This window comes from Pogona vitticeps, chromosome 1 (assembly GCF_051106095.1).
Source record: "Pogona vitticeps strain Pit_001003342236 chromosome 1, PviZW2.1, whole genome shotgun sequence".
Lineage (NCBI taxonomy): Eukaryota > Metazoa > Chordata > Lepidosauria > Squamata > Agamidae > Pogona > Pogona vitticeps.
Window position 1 is genome coordinate 202,020,005 of NC_135783.1, and position 27,976 is coordinate 202,047,980.

Sequence of the window (27,976 nt, forward strand, 5' to 3'; positions counted from 1 at the left end):
TCTCTCTTTCTCTTGCCTCCAAAGCCCTTTCATCTATGCTGGTGACTGCAGCAACAATTGCTCGCACACTTGTCTGAAAATAAATCCCAATGACTAAACTAAAGAGTCCCAGGACTTCTCAGAGCTTGGGGGACACAAGTTACGTTGTTAACGGTAACTAGTTATTTTTCTGCCTAAGAAGGATGTAATTAACTGGCAGTTCAAAACTAATACACAGGATCAAGGTTACTTTGCAATGAGTAAGATTTCCTAATGACTTTCAAAAGTTACTTTTAAAATGCAGTGAAACATGTTTTAGAGGAATTTTGGCTCATGTTTGTCTGGTTTTATGCTATTCTTTAACCAATTCTAAGATTCAATAAGTAACATTATAGCAAGTAATTACAGGGGAAAAACTGCAATGAGTAGTGTGAAATAATTACTTTCAGAAAGTAATTGTCCTAGCTTGAGAATATAGGAACCTGTATTAAGTTAGCTCTGTGAGTTGCATGGAAGATTTAGATATGCTTTTTAGTGAAGACCAGTCCTTCTCTAAAGGTGAACTGCTTTTGAAACTGATAATTGTTTCAAAAGCAGGTCTATTCAGCTTGGGGAAAAATAAAATATTTCCCTGGCTTAGAGCATGGACCCTTTCCATGAGTTTTAAACCACTCTTGGGATCCTGGCCTAGGATTCATCTTGGGCCCTCACTGCTCCAACGAAACAGCAGCAAAAGCAAAGGGGGGGGGGGAAGATAATCAAAGTCCAACTCTTTCACTTACTTCCCAAGTCATTGTGAGACGACTCACTGCAACATTGCTCAGTCCCATGATCAGAGCGAAAAAAGAATTCAGGTTTTTGTATTCCTTGCAGCTGGAACAGAAAAGGTTCAGAGTTTGAAGGCTAAAGTTAGGGCTGTTCTGTTAGACGAAGCATAGCACAGCCATGCAGGAGGATGCCAACATGAAGGAGACTGACTAACACAAACAATAGCGATAGAACAACCCAACAGACGTATTAATTTAAATGTTACTTTTGTATGTCGTATCTTCATAGTAAGTTTTGGAAGTCTGCTGGTAACTCTCTACTGTTAAAAGAAGTTGCCTTAGTAGCATTTCTTAAATTACAAGAATGACCTTGATAAAAATGGAACAGGAAAAAACAACACAAGTTCACAGTTTCTGTTAGTAACCAGCAAAAGTAGCAACATGAGTTGGTTAGAAAGCCCTTAACCTCGACACCCACCCTGATGGTCTCCCCCTTTCTCTCAGCTCTTTACATTCCCCCCCCGCCACCTACTTTTGTGCTAGGGTTGTTTTGCTCCCTCCACCCTCACCTGATCCCCAAACTAACTGACGTTTTCAAGGGTGCTTCTACAGATGGAAGCAGTAGATGAAGGTGCCTTGTGAAGCAACTATCCTCTCAGTCCTGCCTCTACCTTTGTTTTTCCTACTTAGGAAACCTCATGACTCAAGTGGGTATTGGAAGCTATGGACAATTTTTAAATAACATAAATTCTTCCATTTTTTTTAAAAAAAGTAAATAACTCTGAGATGAACACGTGTGCATCTCAGGGTTATTAGTACCTATGCTATATGTTTCACGGTCTTGGAACTAGGGTGAGGACCCACAGACCAACCCACACATGTATATACATTTGATTATTATTAAGGACACATTGAATGTCAAATTGATTCCTTTAAAGCAACAACAAAAACAAAAGCAACAAGGCATGAGTAGCTGTGGAGCAAAGCAGAGACACAAAATCACACACATTAAGCAGGAATCCGTCAAGCTCTGATATAGAAAATTAATCCTGTGTTCAACCTAGAATTGTTGAAGCAATTCTGATGCATTTTCTGCCAATGTCTTTTGTATTACGAGCAAAGCTATACAACTCTGTGATTCTAAAAAAGAAATGATGTTCAAATTGCCCCCCCCCCCCCCGTAACATTTAGCTTCTCCGGTGCCAGTAGATCAGGAAAGAAACAATCCATTTCCTGTTCCTATATTTATATATGCTGCTGCCCTCTGCTGGATCCCATGTAGAATCACTCTTTGGAAAACAACTGGGCAGAGGTAAAGGCACACTCGAAAGGCAGGTTTTCTTGACACTCTCACAACTCTGTGGTCTCCCACGATGAGGCAGGGAACACGCACCCTATGCTATCCCTCAGGAGATGCTTTTATTGTCTGCAGTTTTAGAATGATGTGGGAAGAGCACTCAATAGCAAGCTGTCCGTGTCCTGAAGAAAATGCTGTTTATATGAAAATGATCCATTTGTGATTTTTTAAAATCACAGTTTACTTGGCAATACTTTTGGTCGCCTACTTGTCATTATTATTTCTTCTTAAATTCCTCCCTAATAATATTCATGTGTATGTTTTTACCCAGAATTTGGAGAAGTTACATTTCCAGACCAGGATTCTAAGAAGCCTCTTGCTAAACACAGCAACTGGCCGTGCCATCTGGAGGAATTCTACAAAGCGTGGTCCAAAAAGTAACTTTTCTAAGTTGTGCTTTTATCAAAAGTTAATATGATGATTACATTAAATTGGCAATTTGAGATGTTATTCCCCATCTGTTGTCCTCCAGACATGTTGGGTCACAACCCCCATATCCATGGTGCCTGGGGATGATGGGAGTTGCTGTCCAAGGTTTCTGGGAGACCAGAGTGTTTACCTATAGCAGGTTTCAAAGTCCTTCCTGCAAAAGGAGCCAACGGATGAAGTAACCTCCATTCTCTCAAACCAACTTACCTCTTGCATATTCCTGACCAATAAAGAGAAACATTTCTCCCAGAGGGAGATCTACAAGAGCAGCTTCATCCAGAAAAGCAATTATTCATTTTAGTGGAAACCATCTTGTGAAGCGGCCCATCAGTGGCAAACAGTTGCCTGTTTTCAGCTAACTTTGTTTTAAGTGCTTCTTTTGAACATTACTTGTTCTTTCAATACAAGTGTCTATACTTACTGGGCTGCTATCTTGATAAACTTCTTTAAGAGTTGGACACGTTTACTGAGCTGGGAACAAAGGCAAATCTCTGTGACTACCCAGAACTGGATTTCATTAAATCTTCGTAAAAATAGATCCAGATTTGCTGTAGTCTTTTTAAAATTGTGTCTTCCAAATGTGTGGTAGACTAGTTCCAGCTAAAAGAAGATAAAAAGAATCTTTTATAAACATGCATATAGCTAAGTTACATGTGATTTTTTTGGAAGGTCTTAAAATTCAAGAAGTAATTTTAGAGTTGGTAAGCCTGTATATATTTGCAAAAACAAAACAAAACAAAAAATAAATTGCACTGTTTGTGGATTGGGAACTGACAGACGTTGTATATTTTCAGCAAGACTCACTCTTCTTAATGTGCCAAGGGGCGCCTCCCACTTGATATCTGGAAGGGAGAGAGTGATCTAGGGAAACTCATCTCCCCTCTGCTACTATTCTGTAATGTGGAGCAACCAGGACACAGCCTCCATTAGGACAGCGATAACTGGACAGAATTATTACCTCATGCACACAGTTGAAGAGCTCCCACTCGTAAATGGTCATTTGGTAGGCCAAATCTTTGGAGCTCATGAGTTCAAAAGTTGCCATGGTTCCAGCAGAAGGACCCTCTTGTTCCTGTACAGGTGTCTGGGGAAGAAGACAATCATAGCATAGCAGCAGCAGGAACAACAACAGTATCATCATCATCGCCATCAACAACAGACATAGTGCCATACTAATTTCAGCAATCCAAAATCTTTGGTTACCAATTTAAAACAAGTGCCAATAGCTGATTTGCTTCCTGAAATTCAAAATCTGTGATTTTGTAAAACTGTCATATTACTCATAAATTTTTAGGACTTGACTCCTAATTTTCAGGTTTGACCCTTGGGTTTGCCCATTGCATCAGCAGTGCTGAGAAACAAAAAGTGCAATAGCAATAGCAGCAGCAATAGCAACAGCAACAACAAAAATGCATTTCTGTGAAATTTATTGATCTATTTAGGCTACCTTAGCAGCTCTCTGAAATATATTTAAATATAAGAAACTAAGATAAAAGAGTTGCTTCAAAGTTATGAATTTCCTCTAAACCAAAAGAAATATGGTAGAAAAATGCATGGACGTTTCAGTGCTCTTATTCTGCTGATGAAAGTGCTTCCATCATGGAAACTGGGAAGTGAATTTCAACCAGCACCCCAGCTTACTGAAGTTAGGCTTTTGGCTACATTTTACTCCACAAGAGGGCAGTGCAGTTCATTTACCTTCTCACCGCCAAGTTTTCTACCTGGCAATATGTTAAATAAGTACAGTGGTGCCTTGCAAGACGATTGCCTCGCAGGGTGAAAAACCCGCAAGATGACTGATTTTTGCAATCCATATGGCACTTCGTAAGATGGTTTTTTCTATGACCATGCTTCGCAAGACTTCCCCCCCCAAGCCCCATGCTTCGCAAGACGAATAAATTTCATTCATTTTGTGAGGTTCCCATAGGGAACCTCGCAAGACAATTTTTTCACAAGACGATGATTTTCGCAGAACGAATTAAAATTGTCTTGCGAGGCAGCACTGCACTAATATGCACTAGAAACTTTTACAGTTAGGACTGTCTGCTGCTAAGTTTTATGTTTGTTATTAATCTGTAACAGCTAGTAAGGAAGATATTAGGAAATGTCAAGTGGCCGTTATGAAACTGTTATAAGAAGTCTGACAAGCACAAACCAAATCTATACCATGTCAAAATATCCAGTTCTGAATTCATTGACTTAGAACTGCAGTGCTGGAAGGGACCCTGTGGTTCACTGACTTCAGCCCCTGTCAAAGAGACCCAGTGGGGAACTGAACTCCCTAAACCACTACACAAATGTAAAAGAATGAAACACCTTTATTAGACTACTTTAAAAAATTAATGCAAGCTTTTGTAGTTTAAAAATTCCTTCATCAGGCATGCACCAGTGATTTATGGCTAGTACAAAAAATTTTTTTAAAGTGATTGTCCCAAAAGTTTATGGCAAAAATTGTCAAGCATCATCCTCTTAAGGATTTTTTAAGCTGCCTAGAGGAAGGCTTTGGGGGTGTTCTTTAATGCTCCCCCCCCCAGTGCCATGTGGTTGGAAACTGAACTTAACTTGTGCCTATTCTGTGCTCTTCGCATATTCTAAAAGATCAGTGGGAAGGTTTGCATTCAGACCAACCACGAGTTCCTGAATCATCAGCCGATTCCATGTTTGTGCTAAAACCGAAAGAGTTCACCATTACATCTCTATGCCTTTATATTTTGAAATATTTAAGATATTTGAGACCCGAAACTACCTTTGCCTCTGAAGTAAGAGCAAGGTTTTCATTTTATTGTTGTTGTTTAGTCGTTAAGTCATGTCCGACTCTTCGTGACCCCATGGACCAAAGCACGCCAGGCCCTCCTGTCTTCCACTGCCTTCCCGGAGTTGGGTCAGATTCATGTTGGGAGTTTCGATGACACTGTCCATCCATCGCATCCATTTTATAGTTACATGTAAACTAGAAAGAAATGAGAGGCTATATAAAGCATCTCATTAGAAGCAAAATAAGAGGCAGTATCAAAGCTTGGAGCAATAGAAGTCATGCTGACAAGGCTTGGCACTGAGAGATGCTTTTTAATGAAGTTAAAAGGACCACACAAAGTATATTTTCAAAAAAGCTGGCGCGACAAAAGTGGACCCCTGCTGAAGATAGCAGAAACACTTTGCTCCTAAGTACTTGTAAACATTTTAATGTTTAGGGAAAGCCAGCCTTTCTAATGAGAAGAACTTGAGTGATTTTAGTTAGAGAGGCCAGAGGTATTCCTTTAAAGAATTTATTCTATGCCTCCAGCCTATATAATATTTCAGAAATCTTACATTTTTGTTGGGCAGGGGGATTCTGGGGAGTGGGAATAAGACCAGGACAGCTAATCACTTTTACACCATAAGCCTATCTGTCTTCTTCTCTCCTATAAAATGGATGAGATGGATGGGCAGTGTCATGGAAGCTACCAACATGAAAGAGAATCTGAGTTAGGATATGTGGGTTAGGCTATGTTCCATCTCATTGAGCTTTCAAGAAAGTGGAGCAAGTCATCATCTCTGGTCCGAAATGTTTTCGGAGACTAGCATACTTACATACCAGAGAGTCAAACTGGTCTCGAGGACAAGCGAAGAGGCGTCCGTTGACGCTGAGTGTCGTAAACACCGAAAAATCATTAGGTTTGAGCACGACCTTTTCTGTAAACATAAAAAGTGTTATCTCCAGTATACAGAAACATTCATTACTGATCACAGTGGAATTCAGTTGTCAGTCAGGGGACTGGAACAAAACAGAATTCAAACCCGGGCTCAATTCATGTGCTTTTCTCCATGTCGTTCCATACAGTGTTTCCCCCAAAATAAGACAGGGTCTTATATTAATTTTTGCTCCCAAATATGCATTAGGGCTTTTTTTCAGGGGATTTCCCACCACCCATGTACAACAATCTACAATTATTCAAATACAGTCATGTCCTCTTCTTCTGGTTGCTGCACGATGGTGGAGGGTGGGGTTTCACTTAACTGGGGCTTATTTTTTTGGGGGGGAGTGCTTATATTATGAGCCTCTTGAAAATCCATACTAGGGTTTATTTTCAGGGTAGGGTTTATTTTCGGGGAAACAGGGTATATGCTCATTTGAAATCTGGTTCTCCACCAAAAAAAAAAAAAAAAAAAAAAAAAACCCTCAGGGAGGGTGTGGTTCATTGTCAGTAAAAGGCACTTATGCAGGAATTACCCTTTTCAAATAACCTGTGTTACTTTTTAAAATGCAGGTTACCTGAATACAGGTGCCAAACCACCTGTTTCACGCATCCGGCTTTAATACAAATCCTCATATTGAAGCAGGATCTGGAGCAGTCCCCGGCCTGCAGGCTGGCCAACACCGGGAGGCTTCCTCCTCTTAACTGACAGTGCTAGAGTGGGAGCTGTCTCATCTGCTTGCCATGCCAGGGGTGGTGGTGGTGGGGAGAACCACACACACCCTCCTGACAAAACCAACCTTGCCCGCCAGTCAGCGCCAGGATGGGAAGGAAATGTCCCCAGTGCTGGTCAGTGCTGAAGGGCAGCTGCCATGACTCTGTTTTTGCTGCATTTTGAGGGAAGCCTCCCAGCCCTGGCCAGCCAGGATGAAAGCCTCGGCGCAGGTGAAAAGGAGCACCAGTGCACATTTTTTAAAACCACAAAGGGACTTGGGTCCTTCCTGAAACAGTAGCTGTGGCCTCAGCCAAAGCAACCGAGCAATGTCTCTATTCTTTCACCTGGAAGGTTCCTTCGAAGAGAACCTGGGAGAGCTGTGGGCAGGGGAAAGAGGCAACCCCTCATGAGGGACCTTTGGGGTCCGAGGGTTCCTTGTAGCTATGGGCTTTGAGTTCCCTCAGCTCGCATTCGAAGCCACTTTCCACGAAATGCCTCCACTACTCTGCTCAGGGGCTGCCTCTGAACATCTCCTTGCAGGAAAACTGAAATGCCCACAGCTTACATCCTGCCAGGGTTTCTTGAGGTCGATTGGTGCCCTTCAGAATCCCACCCTTTATTTTCCTGGGGAAAACAGCAGAGCGAAAGAGACATTTTCCCGTTATTGTGGTAAAGGGGACTCTTTCAAGGGTTGATCCAAGCAAAACTGGGCCAAAAACCCAAATCTTACAGGCTAGTTTTGAGGTAACCAGGCCCCTGATAGGGAGCAGAATGTCTCCCTCAGCCTTAGCTTTTCTTGTATCTTTTCCTCAAGGAAGGAAGGTTGCACTGGAAATTCTTCCCCACCTTGGATTTTAATCCGAGACAGAGATGGTTTCTAATACTTGCCTTTCCTTTCTAATGCTTTGAGCATCACTTAAATCTTGAACATTATTTTTTTTTCTGGATCTGGGGGATAGCTAACAATGAGTGGGCTGAAGACAAGATCATCCTGACACTGCAATTAAGATGACATCTGAAACATCACCACATCCTTCATTGGCACTCACCACACTTCAACTTGAGAGGAAGGTGATGTTTGAAAGCAACATTGCCATGTAAACCTACAAACCAGACAAGCTGTGACACAACAGTCCTAGGCCATTTGTTAAGGAATGTGGTTCTTACTGCCCAGTCAATAAATACCCAAGGCCAGGTTTAGGAATATTACTCTTCTGGATGACATATGTCAGACTCCTGTCCTCCCAGGGGATTCTGGGAGATACAGTTGCAGTTTGGAGCTTTTCAAAGCTCTGACATGAAGAAACATTAAGATATGACATCTGTAATCATCCATACATTTCCCAGGAAGTGCCCTCCCACAAATCAATCAGACTTTCTCCTCCAGAGGTATAGCTGGGATTGTGTTGTTAGTTATATTCAGACCTTGTAGTTCCAATTTTTTTAAAAGATGAATACACACCCCTGGTTGGTGCAGAAGGCCTTATTATTAAGTTACTTTGAATAAATCTGTCTCTGCCCAGCCGAGATGTCCATCAGAATGCCTCCTACTCTGATGAAAGACGTCCTGTTGAAATTGTAAAACAGCAGCACCCCTGGCATCAATTTATTTGCTACGAGGATTCTCCCTGGCAGGACTTTCGGTCTGCGTTCCGGTGGAATTTTAATTAACTCTGTCAGAACTCACAGTGCCACACAAAATTGGAACCAGCAGTACCTCAAAGATGCGCTTCCTTTCTAAACCCTTCCCTTCAAGTAATTTTCAGCCTTATAGGTCAAATTGGAAATCTTATGTCAAAACAAAGGAAATGCAAAGAAGCATATTTGGCCATAGCAAAAAAAAGGAGGGGGTCTGCCTTTTCCTAAAGCTTGCAAAATGGAAACAAAAATAAGGCGCTAGGCATACTGCCCATGTGTGGAGGGTTCCCATCGGCTGCACGGACTCCTTTGCCACAAATCTCAAAATCAGGGTGTATCTGTCGGCTGAAGCAGAAGAGGGCTGAATGGGGCCACTGCAGGACATGCACAGACCTTCAACAGCCTGCTGAGCTGACCGCCTGTGCATGAGCCCAGCTTCCTTGAAGCCTGTGGGAATCTGTGCAGGGCGCTCTACATCTACAGCATTAGACAGGATCAGGCCTACAAAGAGCACAGCGATCATAGAATCAGGGCAACCACAGAGAGGGCAAGAAAACTGTTGTGCATGCAGTTCGTGAAAGCTTCATCCAAAAAACAAGAGGTTGTTTGACCCTATGGCAGAGGACGGTTCATGAACTTATGGAAGCTGTCTCTGTCACATGACTGAGATACTAGAATAGCTCCAGTAGGATTTTTCAGCCATTGGCAAGCTGGACCTCTTCACTTAGTGTATTCCACCTGATCTTTCCCTGCAAATGGTCTCAACATGACCAGAGAATATGATGATAGGATAGCTGCCTTCGCCATACCTGAAAGCAGTTATAAGAGCAGAGCTGCACGGTACACACAGCACTCAAGAAGGGGGGGGGGATGGCCGTGGCCAGGCTCACAGCTGCGAGACAGAATGGATACCGGCCACCCCAAACCTCTCTCTGGATTCCCTTCCACTCCCAGGGGTGGACTGGCCGTTGATCTCACTGAGTTACCTGTCTCCTTGTTTTTTGTACCTTTATTTCATTATGCAAGACTAGATGCCTATTTAATAGTGGCCAGAACGCTACTGGTGTTCACAGAAAGTTTGTGTGACTTGACACAGCTCGTGGTGACTAATTGACAAGGTGCTGGGACACATCTCAGCTGTCTAATCAGATGCCTGGTCAGGCACATTACCAAGATAGACCCCAGCATCTTGCTGCTTGGCCACAATTAATCATGGCAAGTTACGCAGACCTTATGCAAACATCAGAAAGATTCTGCCCAATGTATCTACAAATTCCACCTTTTGCCTGCTTTCCCGCTCAACAACAGTGGTGTCCATCTTCCTCAGACTCAGGCCAGCCCTAACTTTGAATTCGGGGCTATGATCTGGGTTGGGAGGCTCAGGAAGAATGTACAGGGGACTTCTGCCACCACTCTGCAGCAGCTGCTGCTACTTGCCTTGGTTGCCTCTCTCTCCATAATGGTAGGGACAAAATTACTACAGGGCTCCAGTCAAGCTCTCCTTCATCTCTGCCCCCCCAACCTGGTATTTTGATTGGCTCCCCACCCATTAAATATTCCCTTCAGGTTCTGGGGGGCGGAAGCCTTGCGACTAGAAAAGAGCAAGAGAAAACTGGCCCACTGAGTCGACCCCTAGGTGGTGTTAAGAGATGGAGAGCTGTTAACCGTTCTCGGCAGGAGACCTAGGGAGTCTTCGTTCCTCAAGGTGATTATTGGGGTGTCACATTTTCAAAGTATTCAAACTGCAATGTTTTATCATTGGGGAAAGGTGACCCCGCCTCAGAAAGCATGTCCACTGCTTTTTCACTTACTGTATGGATCAAATGAGGTTGCACGACCTACAGTTGTGTTCAAAATTATTCAACCCCCACTGAAATTGAATGTTTTGGCCATTTTGACATTGATTTTGATCATTCAGTCATCTTGCTTACATTTACATGAAAGAGGCACTTGTAGGTCAGAGAAATATAACCTTAAGTTTATAATGAAATAACCACAAATGTCTTTTCTGTGCTCACATCATTATTAGTTTTTATTCAACCCCCAAGTGACATTCAATCTTAGTACTCAGTACAACATCCTTTTACAGTTATAACAGCTTTTAAACGTGAAGCATAGCTTGACACAAGTGTCTTGCAGCGATCTACGGGTATCTTCGCCCATTCTTCATGGGCAAAAGCCTCCAGTTCAGTCAAATTCTTAGGCTTGCGCACTGCAACTGCTTTCTTTAAGTCCCACCAGAGGTTCTCAATCGGATTTAAGTCTGGTGACTGCGATGGCCACTCCAAAATGTTCCAGCCTTTCCTCTGCAACCATGCTCTAGTGGACTTGGAGGTATGCTTGGGATCATTGTCCTGTTGAAAGGTCCAACGTCTCCCAGGCCTCAGGTGTGTGACGGACTGCATCACATTTTCATCCAATATCTCCTGGTACTGAAGAGAATTCATGGTACCTTGTACACGCTGAAGCTTCCCTGTACCTGCAGAAGCAAAACAGCCCCAAAGCATTATTGACCCTCCGCCATGCTTCACAGTAGGCAAGGTGTTCTTTTCGTCATATTCCTTGTTCTTCCTCCTCCAAACATAGCGTTGATCCATGGGCCCAAACAGTTCTAATTTTGTTTCATCAGTCCACAGAACACTATCCCACAACTTTTGTGGTTTGCCCACATGACTTTTGGCATACTGCAGTCGACTCTTCTTATTCTTGGGAGACAGCAAGGGGGTGCGCCTGGGGGTTCTGGCATGGAGACCTTCATTACGCAGTGTGCGCCTTATTGTCTGAGCTGAAACTTCTATACCCACATCTGACAAATCTTTTTTCAGTTCCTCAGCAGTCACACGGGGACTTTTCACCACTCTACGCTTTAGGTAGCGCACAGCAGTCGAAGTCAGCATCTTCTTTCTTCCACGACCAGGTAGCATTTCAACAGTGCCTTTTGCCTTGAATTTGCGAATGATGCTTCCTATGGTGTCTCTTGGTATGTTTAACTTCTTTACAATCTTCTTATAGCCATTGCCCTTCCTGTGAAGACAAATCACCTCTTCTCTTGTCTTCCTGGACCATTCTCTTGACTTCACCATGTTTGTAACCACACCAGTAAATGTCTAGAAGGAGCTGAGTATCACAGTCATTTTAAAGCTGCCTAATTGGTGCTTATTATGCTTGATTGGTGCTCGGTGACATCCACAGGTGTTTTCAATACCTGATCGAAAACACCTGAATGAACCTCTCTTCTTCAGAGTGGTAGTCTTTAAGGGGTTGAATAATTGTGGCAATGAAGAAACCACAAAAGAAACATTTACTACTGTATTACATAAACAATTGATGTTATTTTAGTTGCATTTGGTTCTTTAAAACGTCCTTGTAGGATTTCATTCTGAATACAATTCCAAATATACACTATAGTCCCTAAACCCCTTTACAGCATTGGGGGTTGAATAATTTTGAACACAACTGTACCTAGTTGTTTTCCACAGCTGCACAAAATACCGTATTTTTCCGTGTATAAGACTATACATTTGTCTAAAATCTTTAGAGTAAAAATTGAGGGTCATCTTATACAGTAAGCTGAGGAGAGAACAAAAATAAGTGGAAGGGAAAGCAGGGATCAAAGTGATCCTGCAGGGCTTTGATCCCTTTTCCCCTACAGTTGCTAAGCCCCACTTAGATTTCTTACTTTTGGGTTAGAAAAGTGGGGGGGGCATCTTATACATGGGGGCAACTTATACACGGAAAAATGCAGTACATCAGAAGTCATTAGTACGGTGGGACCTCTCTCCCCTCCTCCACACATCTGCGAATATGGCACATCTTCCTATTATTTGGATGTTTGATAAATGTGCATTTTGCCTTTCCAGCAAATGCTGTTTATTTAGCAATAATTCTGGAACAGAAGATATATCATATATCTGTAGTGAAGTCTAAATACATACCAAAGTATATATTTGGAAAGGAACTCAAATTATTACATCAAGTTTAATTATCAGTGTTTGCCTTTGACTCCCAAGGGCTAAATTAAGTTTACATATTCTTCTATACGTCCCAGTTCTACTATATAGTAATGAGTCTTTTAGAGACATGGGGAGCATAACTGTAACTGCCAAGGGAGTACACATAAGATACTCCACACAGTGATATGAAAGGTCATATTTAATCATCTCCTTATTAATCTCTACAGTAACAGAGTCATTTTCATGGGTAGGAATGAGGGAGAGCCATATATGCTACCCTGAACAACCTGGAGGAAAGGAGGAACGTAGCATAGAAATGGAAGAAGCACAGAAATAACCAAGCAAATGCATTGTACTCTTAGACCACCATTTTCTGATTGTTACTTTGAGGCTGGGGGGACTGGAAAGTGCGGAAATGCAGACTCCTCTGCTTGCCGTGACAGGCGCAGTGTCTTCTCCAGAGAGACGGTCCAGTTTGAGAGAGATTAAAACTAATTGGCAAAGGCTCGGCAAAATCGGTATGGGTCTTTCCCATTCCATCATGGTCTGCTGCTTCAAGGTAAATGAGGAGTGCTAAAGATTATGCAAATGTTCCTACCTCCTCCCGAGCTCATTTTTACTAATATCAAGCCATCTCCAGAGCCCAGTTTATCAGCGACTGCGCCAATGACTTCTTTCACCGAAGACGACACGGGAATGCGGATAGTGGTATAGGTGTGATCGATGCAGTGCACCTTGAACAGAACTTCAGACACAAAGGAGACAGTTATCAGTAGGGGCTGCAGGAACAGCACATGCACTATACGGTGCAGTACATCCAGTAAGTAGCTTTGCTTGAACGATTTCTCTTTTGATGGCTCTCTCAAAACTGTACTTGCACCCCCGCAGTTCACTTCTATGGTGTATGCGAGTGAACATGGCCAAGTCCATGCTTTGAAAGATCCTTGGGCAGGAGGCTCTCAGGTGTATTTACTGCCTCCATCACTGCCATCCTCCTCTTCCTCTCTTCCTCCTCGCTACTTCCCATTTCCGGCAGGAGATACAGGTCCTTCTCCTCATTTCTTTTATGACTCACCTGCTTGGAGAATGCACTTGAGCAGATGATAATAGCTAGGGCTGGCCAAGATATTTTGTTGCCTGCTGCTAATGAGAAGGTGACACACTCCTTCTATGTATAGAAGTGGACAAGACTGAATCTGAACTACAGGGGAGGACCCTGCATTGAAAAGAAGGCTCCCTTCCTTAAGGGATGCAGGGCAGGTCACACGAGACACCAGGCTCTGTTTGGTTGGTTGCTTCCCATCCACCTTTGCTTCCCAGCCGGCTGCTACCTGAGGCAGCTGCCTCATTCTGCCTAACAGTAGGGTTGGCTTGGGCAGCAGCAAGGGTTGCCCAAGGAGCTGGTCCTGGAGGCTACAAGGCCTGGCAATTAAGTTTTTTCAGTCTGCAAAGATGTAAAGAGCTCAGGCAGCTGCACAACTTAAATCTTCAGGTTTCTTTCCAGCTGAATGGCTGAGCTGTACAGTACTTTGACTTTTCACTCAGTACTGTTTATTGTTACGGTCCTCAGGCCAATCACACGGGGGGGGGGGAGATAGACCTTCACAGTTTCCAAAATTCCAAATACTCTGTAAAAATATTTCTCATTAAAAGACAATTTAAAACCATACTAGGTTTTAAATTGTCTAGATACTAGTTATATTAAAATTACCTCAAAATACAGTGGTGCCTCGCTTGACGACGTTAATTCGTTCCAGCGAAATCGCTGTAGAGTGAAAACGTCGTAAAGCAAAATAAAAAAGCCCATTGAAATGCACTGAAACCCCTTCAATACGTTCCAACGGGCTCAAAACTCACCGTCCAGTGAAGATCCTCCATAGGGGTGGCCATTTTCGGTGCCTGTGCAGTGAGGAATCCGTCCCTAAGCACAGCAGGGGGCCATTTTCTTCAGCCAGCGGCCATTTTGAAACCCAACGATCAGCTGTTTTTGATCGTCATAAAGCGAAAATCGGTTCCCAAAGCAGGGAACTGATCATCGCAAAGCGGAAAAACCCCATTCAAACCATCGTTTTGCGATTGCAAAAGCGATTGCAAAAAACTGACCGTCAAACGGATTCGTCGTTAAACGGGGTAATCCTAAAGCGACTGTACTAGATTTTAAATTGTCTAGCTATTAGTCACCTTAAAATTTTCAAAATTCCAGGTACTTTGTAAAAGCATTTGATATTAAAAGACAATTTAAAATCTAGTAGCTGGTTACCAGGGAATTTCCAAGACCTGAGTATCGCCCTGTGGCTAGAAGTCTAATAATCTCATACAAGGAAGAAACCTAGATATGAATCTTGAGCACAGACTGGCTTATTTAGACGCATCCTGCATCTATGCTACAGGAACTAGGCTGAGATAGCATTTCATATGTAGAGCGGTTAAATAGAGGTGTGGATTTAAATGCTTGTAGAATCCTGCCTTAGGGTAGCAGCAACTGGCTGTAGTGGGGGATAAACTGAGTCTCACTCCCGTTTGGTGCTTCAGTCTTGTGAACCTTTGCATTGACTTACGCTCATCGCTTCCCCTGATGGGCTGCCGTTTCTGTGTTCTTTCATCACTTGTGTTGAAGTGCTGCAAAAGAACTTTGTGCTGGGAAAGACAAAGCAGAACAGAACTTCCATCAAAAACAACTCCATCAATGCTGGTGAAAAGTCTTCTGGACTAGCACTAAGGAACATGTGGGCCTCCAGATGCTGCAAGTCCCACCTGTCCTAGCCAGCCAGCCTGGCAAATAGTGAGGGAGAACAGGCAATATATTATAATCCAACCATACTGGAAGGGAGACACATTTCCAGTTTTAAAGCTAATTGCATATTAATGATGACTGGCACTGAAACATGCGAGAGAAGGACAAACAGGTGCTTCCCTGCATGCAGCCTCCCTGCAACTGGTATTACTCTGGAGATGAAAATGTTAGGGCAAATTTGTATCTTACGTTTTTAGCATTTACAGTGGTGCCTCGCTTAGTGATGTTAATCCCTTCCAAGAAAAATATTGCTAAGTGATTTTAAAAAGCCCATAGAAGCACATTAAAACGTGTTTAATGAGTTCCTATGGGCTTAAAAACTGACCTTATGCGAAGATCCTCCATAGGGGCGGCCATTTTTCGTGCCTCTAAAGCGAGGCAAGAGAGCGGGAGGCCATTTTGTTTTTCTGGTGGCCATTTTGGAACCGCCGATCAGCTGTGCAAAAAGGGTCACTTTGCCATGATCGCTTCCCCGCGATCATCGCAAAGCGATTTTTCCCCATAGGGGCCATCGCTAAGCAATCACTCTGGCGATGGCCAAAACCCCATCACTAAGAAATTTCATCGCTCAGTGGAGCGATCGCTAAGCGTGGCACCACTGTATATGTAAAACACTGACACATGCACACAAATCATAAACTGTATAGAAAGAAAGCAATGTGTGATGTAAGTACCATATTTTTCTCCCACCCAGATCTACCCAAATCACCCGACATAGCCAGCAGGGGCGGCTGAGGGGTCTGACGCCGAGAGAGGCCCGGAAGGAAAAAACAAGAAACCGGGCCTTCTCGGCGGTGGCTCCTCGGCTGTGGAACGCCCTTCCAACAGAAATTCGGCTGCCACCCTCGCTGGGTGTTTTTAAAAGCCAGTTAAAAACTTGGTTATTCAAGCAGGCCTTCCCTCCAGTCAATTAAGTATTTCTCTTTTTCTTTTTCTTTGCTATTCCATCTTGGTAATCCTCTCTTTAAATTAATTGTTTTAAATTGAAACTGTAGTTGTAATTTTTATGATTTTATATATTTTTATACTGTTTTGTTTTATTTTGTAAGCCGCCCCGAGTAGACATGGTCTAGAGGGGCGGGGTAAAAATCAAATAAATAAATAAAATAAATAAATAAGACAATACTTTTGTCTAAAATCTTTAGACTAAAAATTGAGGGTCATCTTATACACGGACGTAAGCTGAGGAGAGAGCAAAAACAAGTGGAGGGGGAAAGCAGGGATCAAAGCGATCGTGCAGCGTTTTGATCCCTGCTTCCCCCTCTTTTTGCTAAGGCTTAGCACGTGGAGGGGCAAAGCAGGGATCAAAGCACTTTGATCCTTTTCCCCCTCCACTTGCTAAAACCCGGTTACATTTCTTAATTTTGGGTTAGAAAAGTGGGAAGGGGGTCATATACATGGAAAAATATGGTACATGTATCTGAACTTGTTGTCTCCTTATCTCTCTCTCTCTCTCTCACACACACACACACACACACACACACACACAAACCCCAATCCACAGCTATAAGGATTCGTAATCTTCTGTGCTTAGCAGAATACAGTGGGGTCTTGACTTGAGAACTTAATCCGTATTGGAAGGCGGTTCTCAAGTCAAAAAGTTCTCAGGTCAAATCTGCATTTCCCATAGGAATGCATTGAAAACCATTTGATCCGTATCTGCTCTTTTCCGTCCATAGAAACTAATGGGAAGCTGCTATTCCGCTTTCGACCACTAGAGGCGGATATTTTGTTTCTTTTTTTCTTAGGTCAAGAAAGGTTCAGGGAAGGCAGGGAAAATACAGTCCAGGCAGTACAGTACCAGGCAGTCTGAAGACTGTCTCCCAATCCATTCTCTAAATGCTGGGAGGAGTGAGGAAGCAGACAGGCACCCTTTTCACTGGCCAACAGTTAACTGAAAGTTCAAATTTTGCACTTTCCCTGCCTCCCACGTGGTTTTTTTTCAGTTCTTAACTCAAATCTAAGTACTTAAGTCAAGTCAATATTTTCCTATGAGAGTGGTTCTTAAGTCAAAATGTTCTTAACTCAAGTAGTTCTTAAGTCAAGACCCCACTGTAGCTATTTTTATGTGTGCCCGTCACATTACCTTTTTCTGAGGTGCTTTAGCTTCTTCTGAGCTACAAAAAGCAAACAGAGCACTGTTTAAAAATTATTTTGAAAGTGTTTAGCAGCAGTTCCCCATTTTAATTTATTATTTATTTACTTAAAATATTTTTACCCTTGCTTTCTCCTTTAAAAAAGTCCCAAAGCAACTTACGTCAGTATTTAAAGACAGTATTTAATGCTAACAACAGTGTGCATACAAATACCAAAAAAATGATCTTAAGTAGTAACAGAGCTTGGAAAAATTACTTTTTTGGACTACAACACCCAGAATCCCACAAACATGAACACAAAGCAGTTTATAATTCACAACAGTTTTGAAGAAGAGGGGGTGATGGTGGTGGAATGTGTTGGCTGAAACAAAACGGTTTCCACTGACCTTCCAAATACTAGGAAGGGCAAAATGCAGCTCCGAATCCTTACAAGGTTTGTGTAAGTTGCTGCAACTAATTGCGGTTTACTGATAAGTTGCTATGACACATCTTGGTCATCCACCTCCTAACATGCCCAGTTTTGCAAACCAAGATGTACCTTGGCAGTGACAAGTGACATACACATCAGTAGGATTTTTGACCTCTATGGCCAGAATCCTACTTGGATGTGTGTAAGGTTTGTATAATGGAACAGATAATGGCAACTAATGGATGAAGTGCCTTGTCACCTGCTCAGCTCTGCAACTGAGAGGTGCTCTGGCACGTGGGCAATTAATTATCCATAGTTAGCCGTGGCAAGTTACACTAACTTTACGTGAACATCAGTAGGATGCCAACTGACGTTCCCCATTTTTATGGTAGCTGTCAGTTGTTAGAATAGCAAAACTCAAGAATACCATAACATAATGTCTCTCATAATACTAGATATTTACTGAAGAGTGTGAAACATTAGGTAGGTCTGCTTACAGATACTCCTTTAGACATCCTAAGTAAATTTTAGAGTAGTGGCTATTATAAAAATTATGGTTTGGTGTGGGGTTTTTTTGGTGTGTGTCTAGTACTGGACATTTCTGAAAGATAATTGAGAGTTCAAAGAACAGAAAGCTGCACTTACATTTGTTTCATAGTCTTTTCTAGCTCTGGAAGTTGGTCTTTGAGTGCTGTGATCCCTCTTGTATCATCTGATACAGATACATAAAACTCCTGTTAAATAATAAAGAATATTCTTCAAACGACAAAACAAAAACACCATTGATTGGTCTGGATATGTATCACATATAGGTCAGTTACGAAAAACATATTGATTTTATTTATTTACATTTCATGCCACCATTTGAAGCAAAATGTAGGTTTGCCAGATAACATTTTAAAATAGTAAGTATATAAATTCCAACTAAAATAACAGTATAAACATTTATTTAATACTTTGTAACTGACTGGAATATACAGCTTTTTAAAGCCTATTAAAAACAGACAGAGTTGTTTCCTTTTCCCTTTTTTAAACAAGGAGAAATGATTCAAAACATGAGGATAATGGTAACTTCAATGTTATATCACAAACATCTAGAGTCTGTGTTCAGCAAAATTGTTTAGACAAGCCTTGAACCCCCTAAGACTATGGCTGAAATCCTGTTGCTTAGTGTAGTAAGGTGCATTAGAGTACGCCCACTGAATCAGAATGGATTTGGTGAGTCAACCCTTTGTAAATTCCATTGATTCAAATGGGCTTACTTTACTGAACCTTACTATGCTAAGCAACAAGATTCTAGCCACTAAATAATAAGCTTTCTGACAAATTGATGTTCATATAAGAAAAGTTCAAAAGGAAGGAACATGTCCTCTGAAACTGACTGTTTCTACCAAAAGATTATCTCAAAAGAGACTGCAAGGACTAGTCATGCCAGCTACGAAATGGTTGTTTCAGGAGTACAATTAAAGAAAGGCACATTGTTAATTATTTTAGCCTATTATTACTCTTTTTAAATATGGCAAGCAGTCTTGCCATTTTAATTTTCCACCTTTTAGACTAAAACAGATAGTTGAGAATAATGGAACCCAACGAGGTGACCGTGTGGACTGGTCATGATGGGAGTTGTCATCCAAGATACTTGAGCAAGACAGGATGTTGAAGGCAGGATGACAACATTAAAATACATGCCAAGAGTCACACCAGAGGAGATGCTGAGCTTGCACTTTGCGGTTGATCATCCTCTGCAACAGATTATCACCTCAAAGTAATAAGATTTGCAAGTAGAGATAGGCACAAAGCACTTCTTCACACTTCACCAAAATTCATTCCTTCCCCCCATCCACCCCAACTGGCTGACTCACTCACAATCCAGAGCTTGTCACTCAGGTCCTCCTGCTCAGGTGGCCTGTCCAGTGCAGGCAGGAGCTTGGGCTTCCCTTCCCTGCCTCCTCCAGCAGCCAACCAATCAGACGAGGAGGCAGGCTGGGGATTCTGGGGGGTTGAGGGAAGGAACACATGGCACCGTATATAAATGTTGACAAAGCACAACGAAGGGCTTCATGCTCATCTCTATTTGCAAACTATGCCTGTGTTGACCATGTTGGCAAGATAAAAGAGATGGTGGTGGGAAAAAGCGTGTGCAAGGATGAACAGGCACCTCTTGTCCATTAAGGCAGCTCTGCTTCTAAACGGGGACAGAGTGCCTCACCCAGTTTCATCCTAAGACTCCCATCTTGACAATGCCCATGTCTTCCTGGGGGTTTCCATATAACAAAGCACAACCCTTCTTCAAATGAGGGGATGCCTGCTTCTTCTCCTTTCCCTAACAATACTAAAACAAGAGACAGGAAGATCTGTTTGTGCTTGAAAGCAGTGTCATTGGAAGAATTCTCAAGATTGCAAAAACAGCCTGTTTTGACTCCGCTCTCTTGCCTCAATTTAATATTCAGTATAAAGAAACAGCTATAGCTGCCGTAGTGACCTACCTCCAGGAAAGCCATCGCTGCTTCGTCCTCTTGCAGGAGGTCGCCGTACAAAGCAGCCCAGTGCAGAACTAAGCGAACGACTCGCCTTTTGTTGTTGAGGGCATAGTCCATTTTTTCTTGCTCTGTTCCCTGAGAAGGCTGAGCGTGGTAAGTGTCACGATGTCAAGGAAAACGGATTTGTTCTCCTACTTCCCCACACCCTTTCTCCGGCCTTCCTAGCTTTTTCTCTCCACATAACGCATTCCCAGTGAGTCCTTGCACATACTGTACGATGAAACACACAACTGCCCAAAAGGATTTTTTCAGATCAATAACATTTTTGTATGCTTTCCAGATTAAAGACTCTTGTGGCTTTTAATGGCCTAATCTAACACAGGGGAGAGAGAAAGTTAAACCCGAAGGGCTTCTCCTAGTGAAGTACAACTGGCCAGTTTTCTGAACAACACAGGCCCAACACATTAAATTTCCCAGTGCTGTGCATTCTCTTTGCACTGTGAAGGACATCGTGTAAAATACGATGCCTGTTGCTGAAGGACTGGAAATGCATTCTCCCTCCAAATCTATACATGATTAACAGCAAGTGCCATGTCCTGGCAGATCTTTCCCAGGGACCACCAGAATGTGTACAATGTTTGCTTTGGGGGTTAGTGGATGCTACCATTGAAGATCCACTTGGGAATCAACCAGCTTATAATGTGATAAAATAGATGAGCACATGAATAAAATACAGGTCCATGAACTGGGCTTAGCCAAAGCTGGAGACATTAAGTCGGAGAATGCACTTGTTGCAGGAGTGGGAAGCTACACGCCTTTTAAAAACCAGGGTGCAATTGTGAGAGCCCTTCAAATTGCAGTGGGATGGAATTCCACTCCAGGATGTTGTCAGGCTTGGAGTTAAGCAAGTTTAGGGGTCTGGGGCTGACAGGAGGAAGAGAAGGGGAGAAGAAGTGCAGAAGAGCAGGTCAGGGTCTAAAGGAGGAGACCCAGCCCAGATCTTCCTGTCCTTTGAGGCATGAGAAGCATCTCCACCCTGCGGCTCAAGTCAACCCTGCTTTTCTCACCACTGCCATTGCCACCACCCCCTTCCTCGCTTCTTTCCCAGCCACCTACCACAAATGCTGAAAGAAGCGCCAACCGCAAAGGATCGGAACCATGTAGGAAGGCACCTGCCACGCCTCCCTCACTGCCCCCTTTCCCTAAACCACGGCCGCTCATCTCCAAGCTTGCCTGCCTGCTTTGTACCCTCTTGAGCGCCCAGGTCCCCCTCTCTCCACCAGGAGGACACACAAAAAAGGGTGCAAGATGATGAATCAGCACATCATCATGGTGACAAGGGGAAGCAGGGTGTTGAGTAGAAGCTAGAGAGCAAAACCTGCCACAAGTAGATGCACAGGACTGGGGAAAGAGGTAAGGTGGGGGTGGGCATGAGGGGGAGTGCTGTTCAAGTCAGTGGCCATGGCACTCTGCCACCTGAATGACCATCTCTTTGAGCGGTGCTGCTGAGCGAAAGGAGTACAAAGAGGGAACCTTTGTACTGAGTGTAGCAATCACCCCTGGTATGAATATTCAGCAGTGTATTTTCATGTACTAATGAGAGCTGTTGGGAGGCGGAGCCAAAGAAACTAGAAGGGAGGGGTGAGTCAGAGTCTAGAGGAGTTCAGTCAGAGACAGAGTTTGGAGAAAAAGAAGTTAGGGGGTTTGAGGCAGAGAGAGAGAAAGAGTGTGTGTTTAAGGAGTGATTAGTCAGAGTGTGACCTGTAGTAATTAGGATAGAAGAGGTTAAAGTAAAATACTGAAGCTTTGTGTAATTTTAAGAATGTGCTTAAGAACTATTCCTAAAACAATGTGTAATCAATAAACCTGTTTCTGTTTAAAAGTTCAGCACTGAATGGACCTCAGTCTTTCATAGGAAATATAGGTTGATAAAGAGATCAAGTGGTGGCAGCGTGTTAAAGGGCGTGTTGGGATCCTCGGGTGAGGTCTTTGTTAGGTGAAACAAGCAGGGGCCACAGGGTAAACGCCACACTGAGTAATAAAAGTGGCAGAAGAGAAAGGCAGGACAGGTGGGAAGGCTAACGTGACAGATCTTCACGCAGGGGTATTGGTACTCATGGTGGTGAGGCTCCATCATGAATAGGGGGAGGCAATCTTCTCCCTGATATAATCCAACTAGTAGCCAACTTCCTTTCAACAAGGAAGCTAGACAAAGCATCTCTGCCAAATGTCAAAACGGTTTCTCCGCCCCCAGTGCAGCGATTTTGCTCCACTGACGGAGAGCAACTTTTCTACAGCCCACGTCCTTACAGTGGGGAAAACGAGCACCTAATTGTTTTCAAATGGACATGGACATTGGTGTTCTTCAAAAAACCGACAGCTTATTCTAGCATAAAATGCCTCCCTTACGATAGGTCAACGTTTGACCTGGAAATCAAGCACAGTGACTGTCCTGTGCCGCCTTACTTCGGCAGTTGTGCTTATCCTACATGATAACATCTATCTAGAACTCTGGTGCCAGGATAAGCATATTTTAGTGTATAGGCATTGACGTGACTTCTGAAATTCTGCCTCTGAAGCACAGTGATAGACAGGCCTGACAACTAGATATAGAGAGATACTTAAGAAACAAAGGAAAATTGGACACCATAATGTTTTGTGCATCTCAGGTGGAATTAACTGCCCCAAACATTTTCCACATATGACAGTTTGGACAAACAGAAGGCCATTTTGAATAGAGGTCTCAACATAAACTGTTCCCTTCAAATCAAAACCTGAAGGCTTTGCTATATATCAAAGAAGAACTTGAGAAATGATTTCAGAGTTCAAGCAATTCATAAGGAAAAATAAATCTCTTGCGTCTCCACATGATATGGTAAAATATACACGCTATGACCAAAGCTATAAATGTTAAGACAACATTTAGAAACTATTCGCATTAAATGGTAATTTCTTAATGATTTCCTGGGAATAATAATAAAACCCTTGGAAACCACAATATTGGATTGACTGCTGAGATTTCGAACATTTGCAAAAATGTACATTTTTATTTAATTTGGAAAATAATTAGTTGAGCTTAGAAAAGTTAATCAAGCTATTTTATGGAGGCAGAACGTAGCGAATAGATGTTATCATGCAAGCTTTGGTTCCTGTAACATTTCCTAAACCAAGTATTTTTTCACTGAGTCACTCTCTCCACATGGCATCTATTGTGCAAGCCCTGTAATTATTTAATATCCTTTTACCTGCTTATTAAGTGACTCACCACAGGCACTAGTAATTCCCCCCCCCCATATTCCTATTAGTCATCTACTTATTTTTAATTCTGCTAATAATTCCTCCCATGCAAATTCTATCACAGGGAAAAGCAGAGTCCGCCCGCCCCAATCCTCATGCTGCATATCAGCATAATAGTGTTATGTATAAATAAATGCCAGAGTCTGTAATTTCTAAGGTATTAATCAACAATGATGTTGTGACTGAATACTGATTTCATCATATTTCATAGTTTGAAAATTGTAACAAACTACACAGCCTGTTCTGTTGTCAATATAATCTGGGATCTAGTTCTTCTGTAAGAGATGAAACTCAAAGAGAGTATAGATCACCATGCCAGGCTACATGTTTGAAGTGCATGAACGTGCACAGTGCTACTCTTAAATTATGACTGTGCTCAGCATTTATATGTTACTTTGCTCTATTCAAAGCACTTCACAGATGTTGGCTGAAATCCAGTAGTGAATGTAGACCGCATAAGGCTGAAGATGTCATCGGCCACAGCCTTTTACATTTTTAGGGAGATTTAAAAAGTGTGATTCCACCCACCCACCCCAAAGTTTCCAAGGCTTCCTTAGGATCGCTTTTGTTATGCAGACGCCATCAGGGGCTGCAGGACAGGAAGGGGGAAAAGTCTTTAATTTCTGAAAATTGGCACTGCCAGATTATTTTACCCGTGGCAGTGATTTTTGGAAATCAACTACTTCTGCCTCCTGTCTCATAGTCCTTGATGGCCTCTACAGAACAAAAGTGATTCCAAGTTAGTCTCAGGACTTTTGGGGCAGGGGGGAATGGAAATTTTATATTTCCCAAAAGATCTAATGGTGATAAAGCCAATATACTCAGAGAAAGGTACAAAAGAAAGACAAGCACATGTAAAATGGCTTGCAAAAAGTCTTGCTGTCACTATGGCCAAGGAAGAAAATATTGGGGCTTGTATTTCAATGTGGAAATATTTATTCACATCTTCAAAGACAGCCACTGTTTTCAAGGCTTTTTCCAAAACCTGCCTCAGAAGCTTCCTAGACTCAAAAAGGAAAAATGCACATGAAACAATGCACGTGTCTCTACAAGGCATGTAATTAAAATTCATACATTCAAAGATGTGTAGAAACACATTTTATTCAATGAAGAATGTGAATAATGAATGCACATATAAACGGCTTCTAAATGGCATCTCTCTCTTGTTTGTTATGTGCCATCAAGTGGAAATCAACTCATAGCTACCTTAATAAGGTAGCTATAAGGTTTGTGAGATATTTGAAGAGTGATATTACCAGTTCCATGCCCACAAGTGGAATGGGGATTTGAACCCAAGCCTCTTGAGTTCTAGTCTGTCACTCTCTCCACTGTACCACACTGGGTACTAAACGATATACCTTTATATATATATATATCATTTCTGTGGAGAAGAAAAGTCTTGCAAAATGACAGAGAATGAAACAAGAATAAGAATACTGAGATGCACAGGTCCCCAGCAATCAAACACCACTTAATAAAAATGCTAGACGGATACGAGGGTGCAACAAAAGCTCACAGCATATCACAGAAAGGAAAAGTGAAAAACGAGCAATAAAAAGGAGTTTCTTTGCATATTGACAAAGCAGTCAAACCCTGTGAATTTTTTTTTTGCTCCTGCACTTTTTTTCATCAACACATAGCTAACAAGGTCATGCAGAAAAGCAGAAAAATGTGTTTATTACACAGAAGTTTGTAGTTTATTGTTTATATTGAAAATTCTCATTTTGTGCAAAATATTTTTTACATTAAATACTTTTTCATGCGAAAACACTTCTGAAATGTTTCACAAAGCTGGCAAATTGTGAAAAATGCATAAAATGCATGTAATCTTGTCCAGAAGTGAGAAGACTTTTCCTGTCTGTGAGTATGAAATATGCTACAATGTACATCCCTAGGAAGAAATCTATTGGTGTGTGTGTGTGACTTTGTATGTAGCTGTCATAAAGGATATTGAGCCATCAGTGCTGGACAAAGCTGATTATTTGGCATGAACGTGCAGTGCATCATAACAAAATCATGTACACCACCATCTGTGAAAAGAAAACCAAAAGTAAGAACAAATAATAATCCTTCCTGTGTTCTCAAGGTAGCTTCATAGTCCAATGAACAATTACATCCAATTCTAGCACTGAACAAAACACTTAACTTCTACTATTTTCCATTTGCTAAATGGATTTCCATTTTTTAACTAGTCAGGAAGAATCTGAAGAAGACCCCACACAATTAAAAGAACAAGTCTAACTCCCCCCTAGGTTTGTCTGTTCCCCTCTCACTCTTCTGCAGCTGAGAGCATGCATTCAGAAGTGTTTTGTTCCTGTTTTTAAAAACCTGAAGGTTACTGTGACACGAAGTAGACAAAGTAGTTAATTTTAACTATGATTAATTTAATCAAGCCAACTTCAAACAATAGTTTTTGAAATGTACTTGCTTTCACTAAATGTAGTTAAGAATAATCACAGTTGAGAACTTAGATGGTATATTCAGTTGTAATTAATCAGAAACAAAAGCCAAGGCTCCCGATCTCCTTGTAGCTGCACAGGAGGAAAGGAGAGGAGAGGTTCTGATGGGATCCGAGTTTCAGGTGACAAATCCTGTACAGCATGGTGTTTAGTCATGTTGGGGATACCACTGTGGTACCACCACAGGTTCTCAGACTACCTCCAGGGTCTAGTGAGCCAGGTCAAGCGAAAGATGGTGTGCTAATGTTCCTGCAACAATTGGCACATTTAGACTGAGCCCTAAGTAGAAGTTGAGGCTCACGTTCTCTTTGAAATGGCCCCTATTTGCTTGTGGAGCCTTAGGTGCCAATGGCATAGAGACATAGTGCTGATGGAGGAAGGTAGAAAAGGGCTATCACACGGGTGGAGGCGCTGGAGCCAGTCTCTGCACAGGAAGGTTAAACTCTTTAGCTTAGAAAAGAGATGAGTACCAAAGATGCATTAAAATTTTATGCAGTGTGTGGAAAAGGTAAATTGAGATAATTCTTTTCCTTTTTTCTTGCAATGCGTCAGTTCTTCACTGATACGGAACGGTGAGAGATTAAGGAAAGGGAGAAACAAATATGCCTTCAGGCAGTATATTTTTAAGTCACAGAATTCACACACACCACAAGATGCAGTGATGGCCACTCACTTGCATGGCTTTCAAAGGGGCTTAGATAAATTCATGGAAAATAAGGCTATCCATGGACATTAATGGTTATACCATGGCTGTACGCTATATCCAAGACAGCTCAGTTGTTGGGCGACACAAGTGCTGTTTTCCTCATGTCTTGCTTGGTGGGCTTCCCATAAGGAGATGCTTGGCCTTTATGAGTACTGGCCTAGATGGGCCTTTGGTATTATATAGAATGGCCTTTCTTGTCTTTTTGGGTCACACTCTTAGCTAGTCAGACATTATTTTACTGCACATCTCAAATTAAAAAATGAATCATGTTAAACCTAGAGAGCCTCTTTGAAGTCTAGCGATAAAAATACGGCCATCTTTGTGCCCCCTAAAACATGAATGCATTTTAATACTAAGAAAATCCAATGGATCTCGACCACAACATGATTTCTTTTGCAGTTATGCATAACAAACTGTTTTAGATGTTTCTTTTGTTTTCCTTTAAATTTAAACTAATGCAAAAGCAAAAAAAAAAAAGTAAATTAAAGATTACAGATGTTGGTGGTCCTTCTACATAACAAAGAAAAATAGCACGTGGCTGGGAAATGGAATACTGCCCAAAGATATATTTTTTGGGGGAAAGACTGTTTCAAAATACTGTACATTAAAAAATGAAGTTATGTTGGAAAATTTGGGGATAAAAAATAACATACTGTAACATGAATTGTTGCCAAGAGAAATTGGAAACTCAGGAACAAAACAATTCCATATGACTATTGCCCAGCTTCTAGGTCGTTGCTGCAGGATTTTGGAAGGCAGATATATTGCTACTTCTAACACTCACTGATAGCAACAGCTCTCTATAAAATATAAATGTAAACCTTGGCAGCTAACCTTGCATAGAGTCTGCCTGCCAAGAATTTAAACAGACTGGCATGTGTGTTGAAGATTAGGAAAAAATCAGTACTTCTTTAATTAATATCAACAGAACTTGTGAAAGTGTATGTGGGGGGGGGGCGTGGGGGTTGCAGGTTGTTACAGCTGCCCAGATATTCCAGTTGGCATGTTTAGGAGCTATACTTATTAAGGGAATTCTAGGAGTTGTAATCCAGAAAGTAAGGTTTCCAAGCTCTGAAACTACAAATGGACTTTTAGGGAACCAGCCTACCAGTTCCTTCACTTAACGTTGATTCGGGACGCATGGTTTCTAGGAAATGTTCTAAAATTTTCTCAGGAGTTCCTGACATCACAATATACCTAAAGAAGGGGGGAAAAAGGAAAAC

The 27,976-nt window shown here is 42.0% G+C and overlaps 1 protein-coding gene across 4 annotated transcripts in view; it reads right to left on the minus strand.

The window, feature by feature from the left end:
• The window catches only part of RAPGEF4 (Rap guanine nucleotide exchange factor 4), a 200,433-nt gene that overhangs the window by 10,715 nt on the left and 161,742 nt on the right, over positions 1-27,976 (minus strand). For all 4 annotated transcript variants that reach the window (XM_072980154.2, XM_072980149.2, XM_078394208.1 and 1 more), the window contains 11 exons: positions 27,862-27,950; positions 25,540-25,618; positions 20,298-20,448; positions 18,457-18,545; positions 17,393-17,423; positions 15,071-15,149; positions 13,111-13,257; positions 6,107-6,204; positions 3,491-3,616; positions 2,954-3,132; positions 762-852 (listed from right to left, as the gene is read on the minus strand). In XM_072980154.2, the coding sequence (XP_072836255.2) occupies positions 762-852; positions 2,954-3,132; positions 3,491-3,616; positions 6,107-6,204; positions 13,111-13,257; positions 15,071-15,149; positions 17,393-17,423; positions 18,457-18,545; positions 20,298-20,448; positions 25,540-25,618; positions 27,862-27,950 (1,159 nt within the window). The remainder of the gene's footprint in view (positions 1-761; positions 853-2,953; positions 3,133-3,490; positions 3,617-6,106; positions 6,205-13,110; positions 13,258-15,070; positions 15,150-17,392; positions 17,424-18,456; positions 18,546-20,297; positions 20,449-25,539; positions 25,619-27,861; positions 27,951-27,976) is intronic.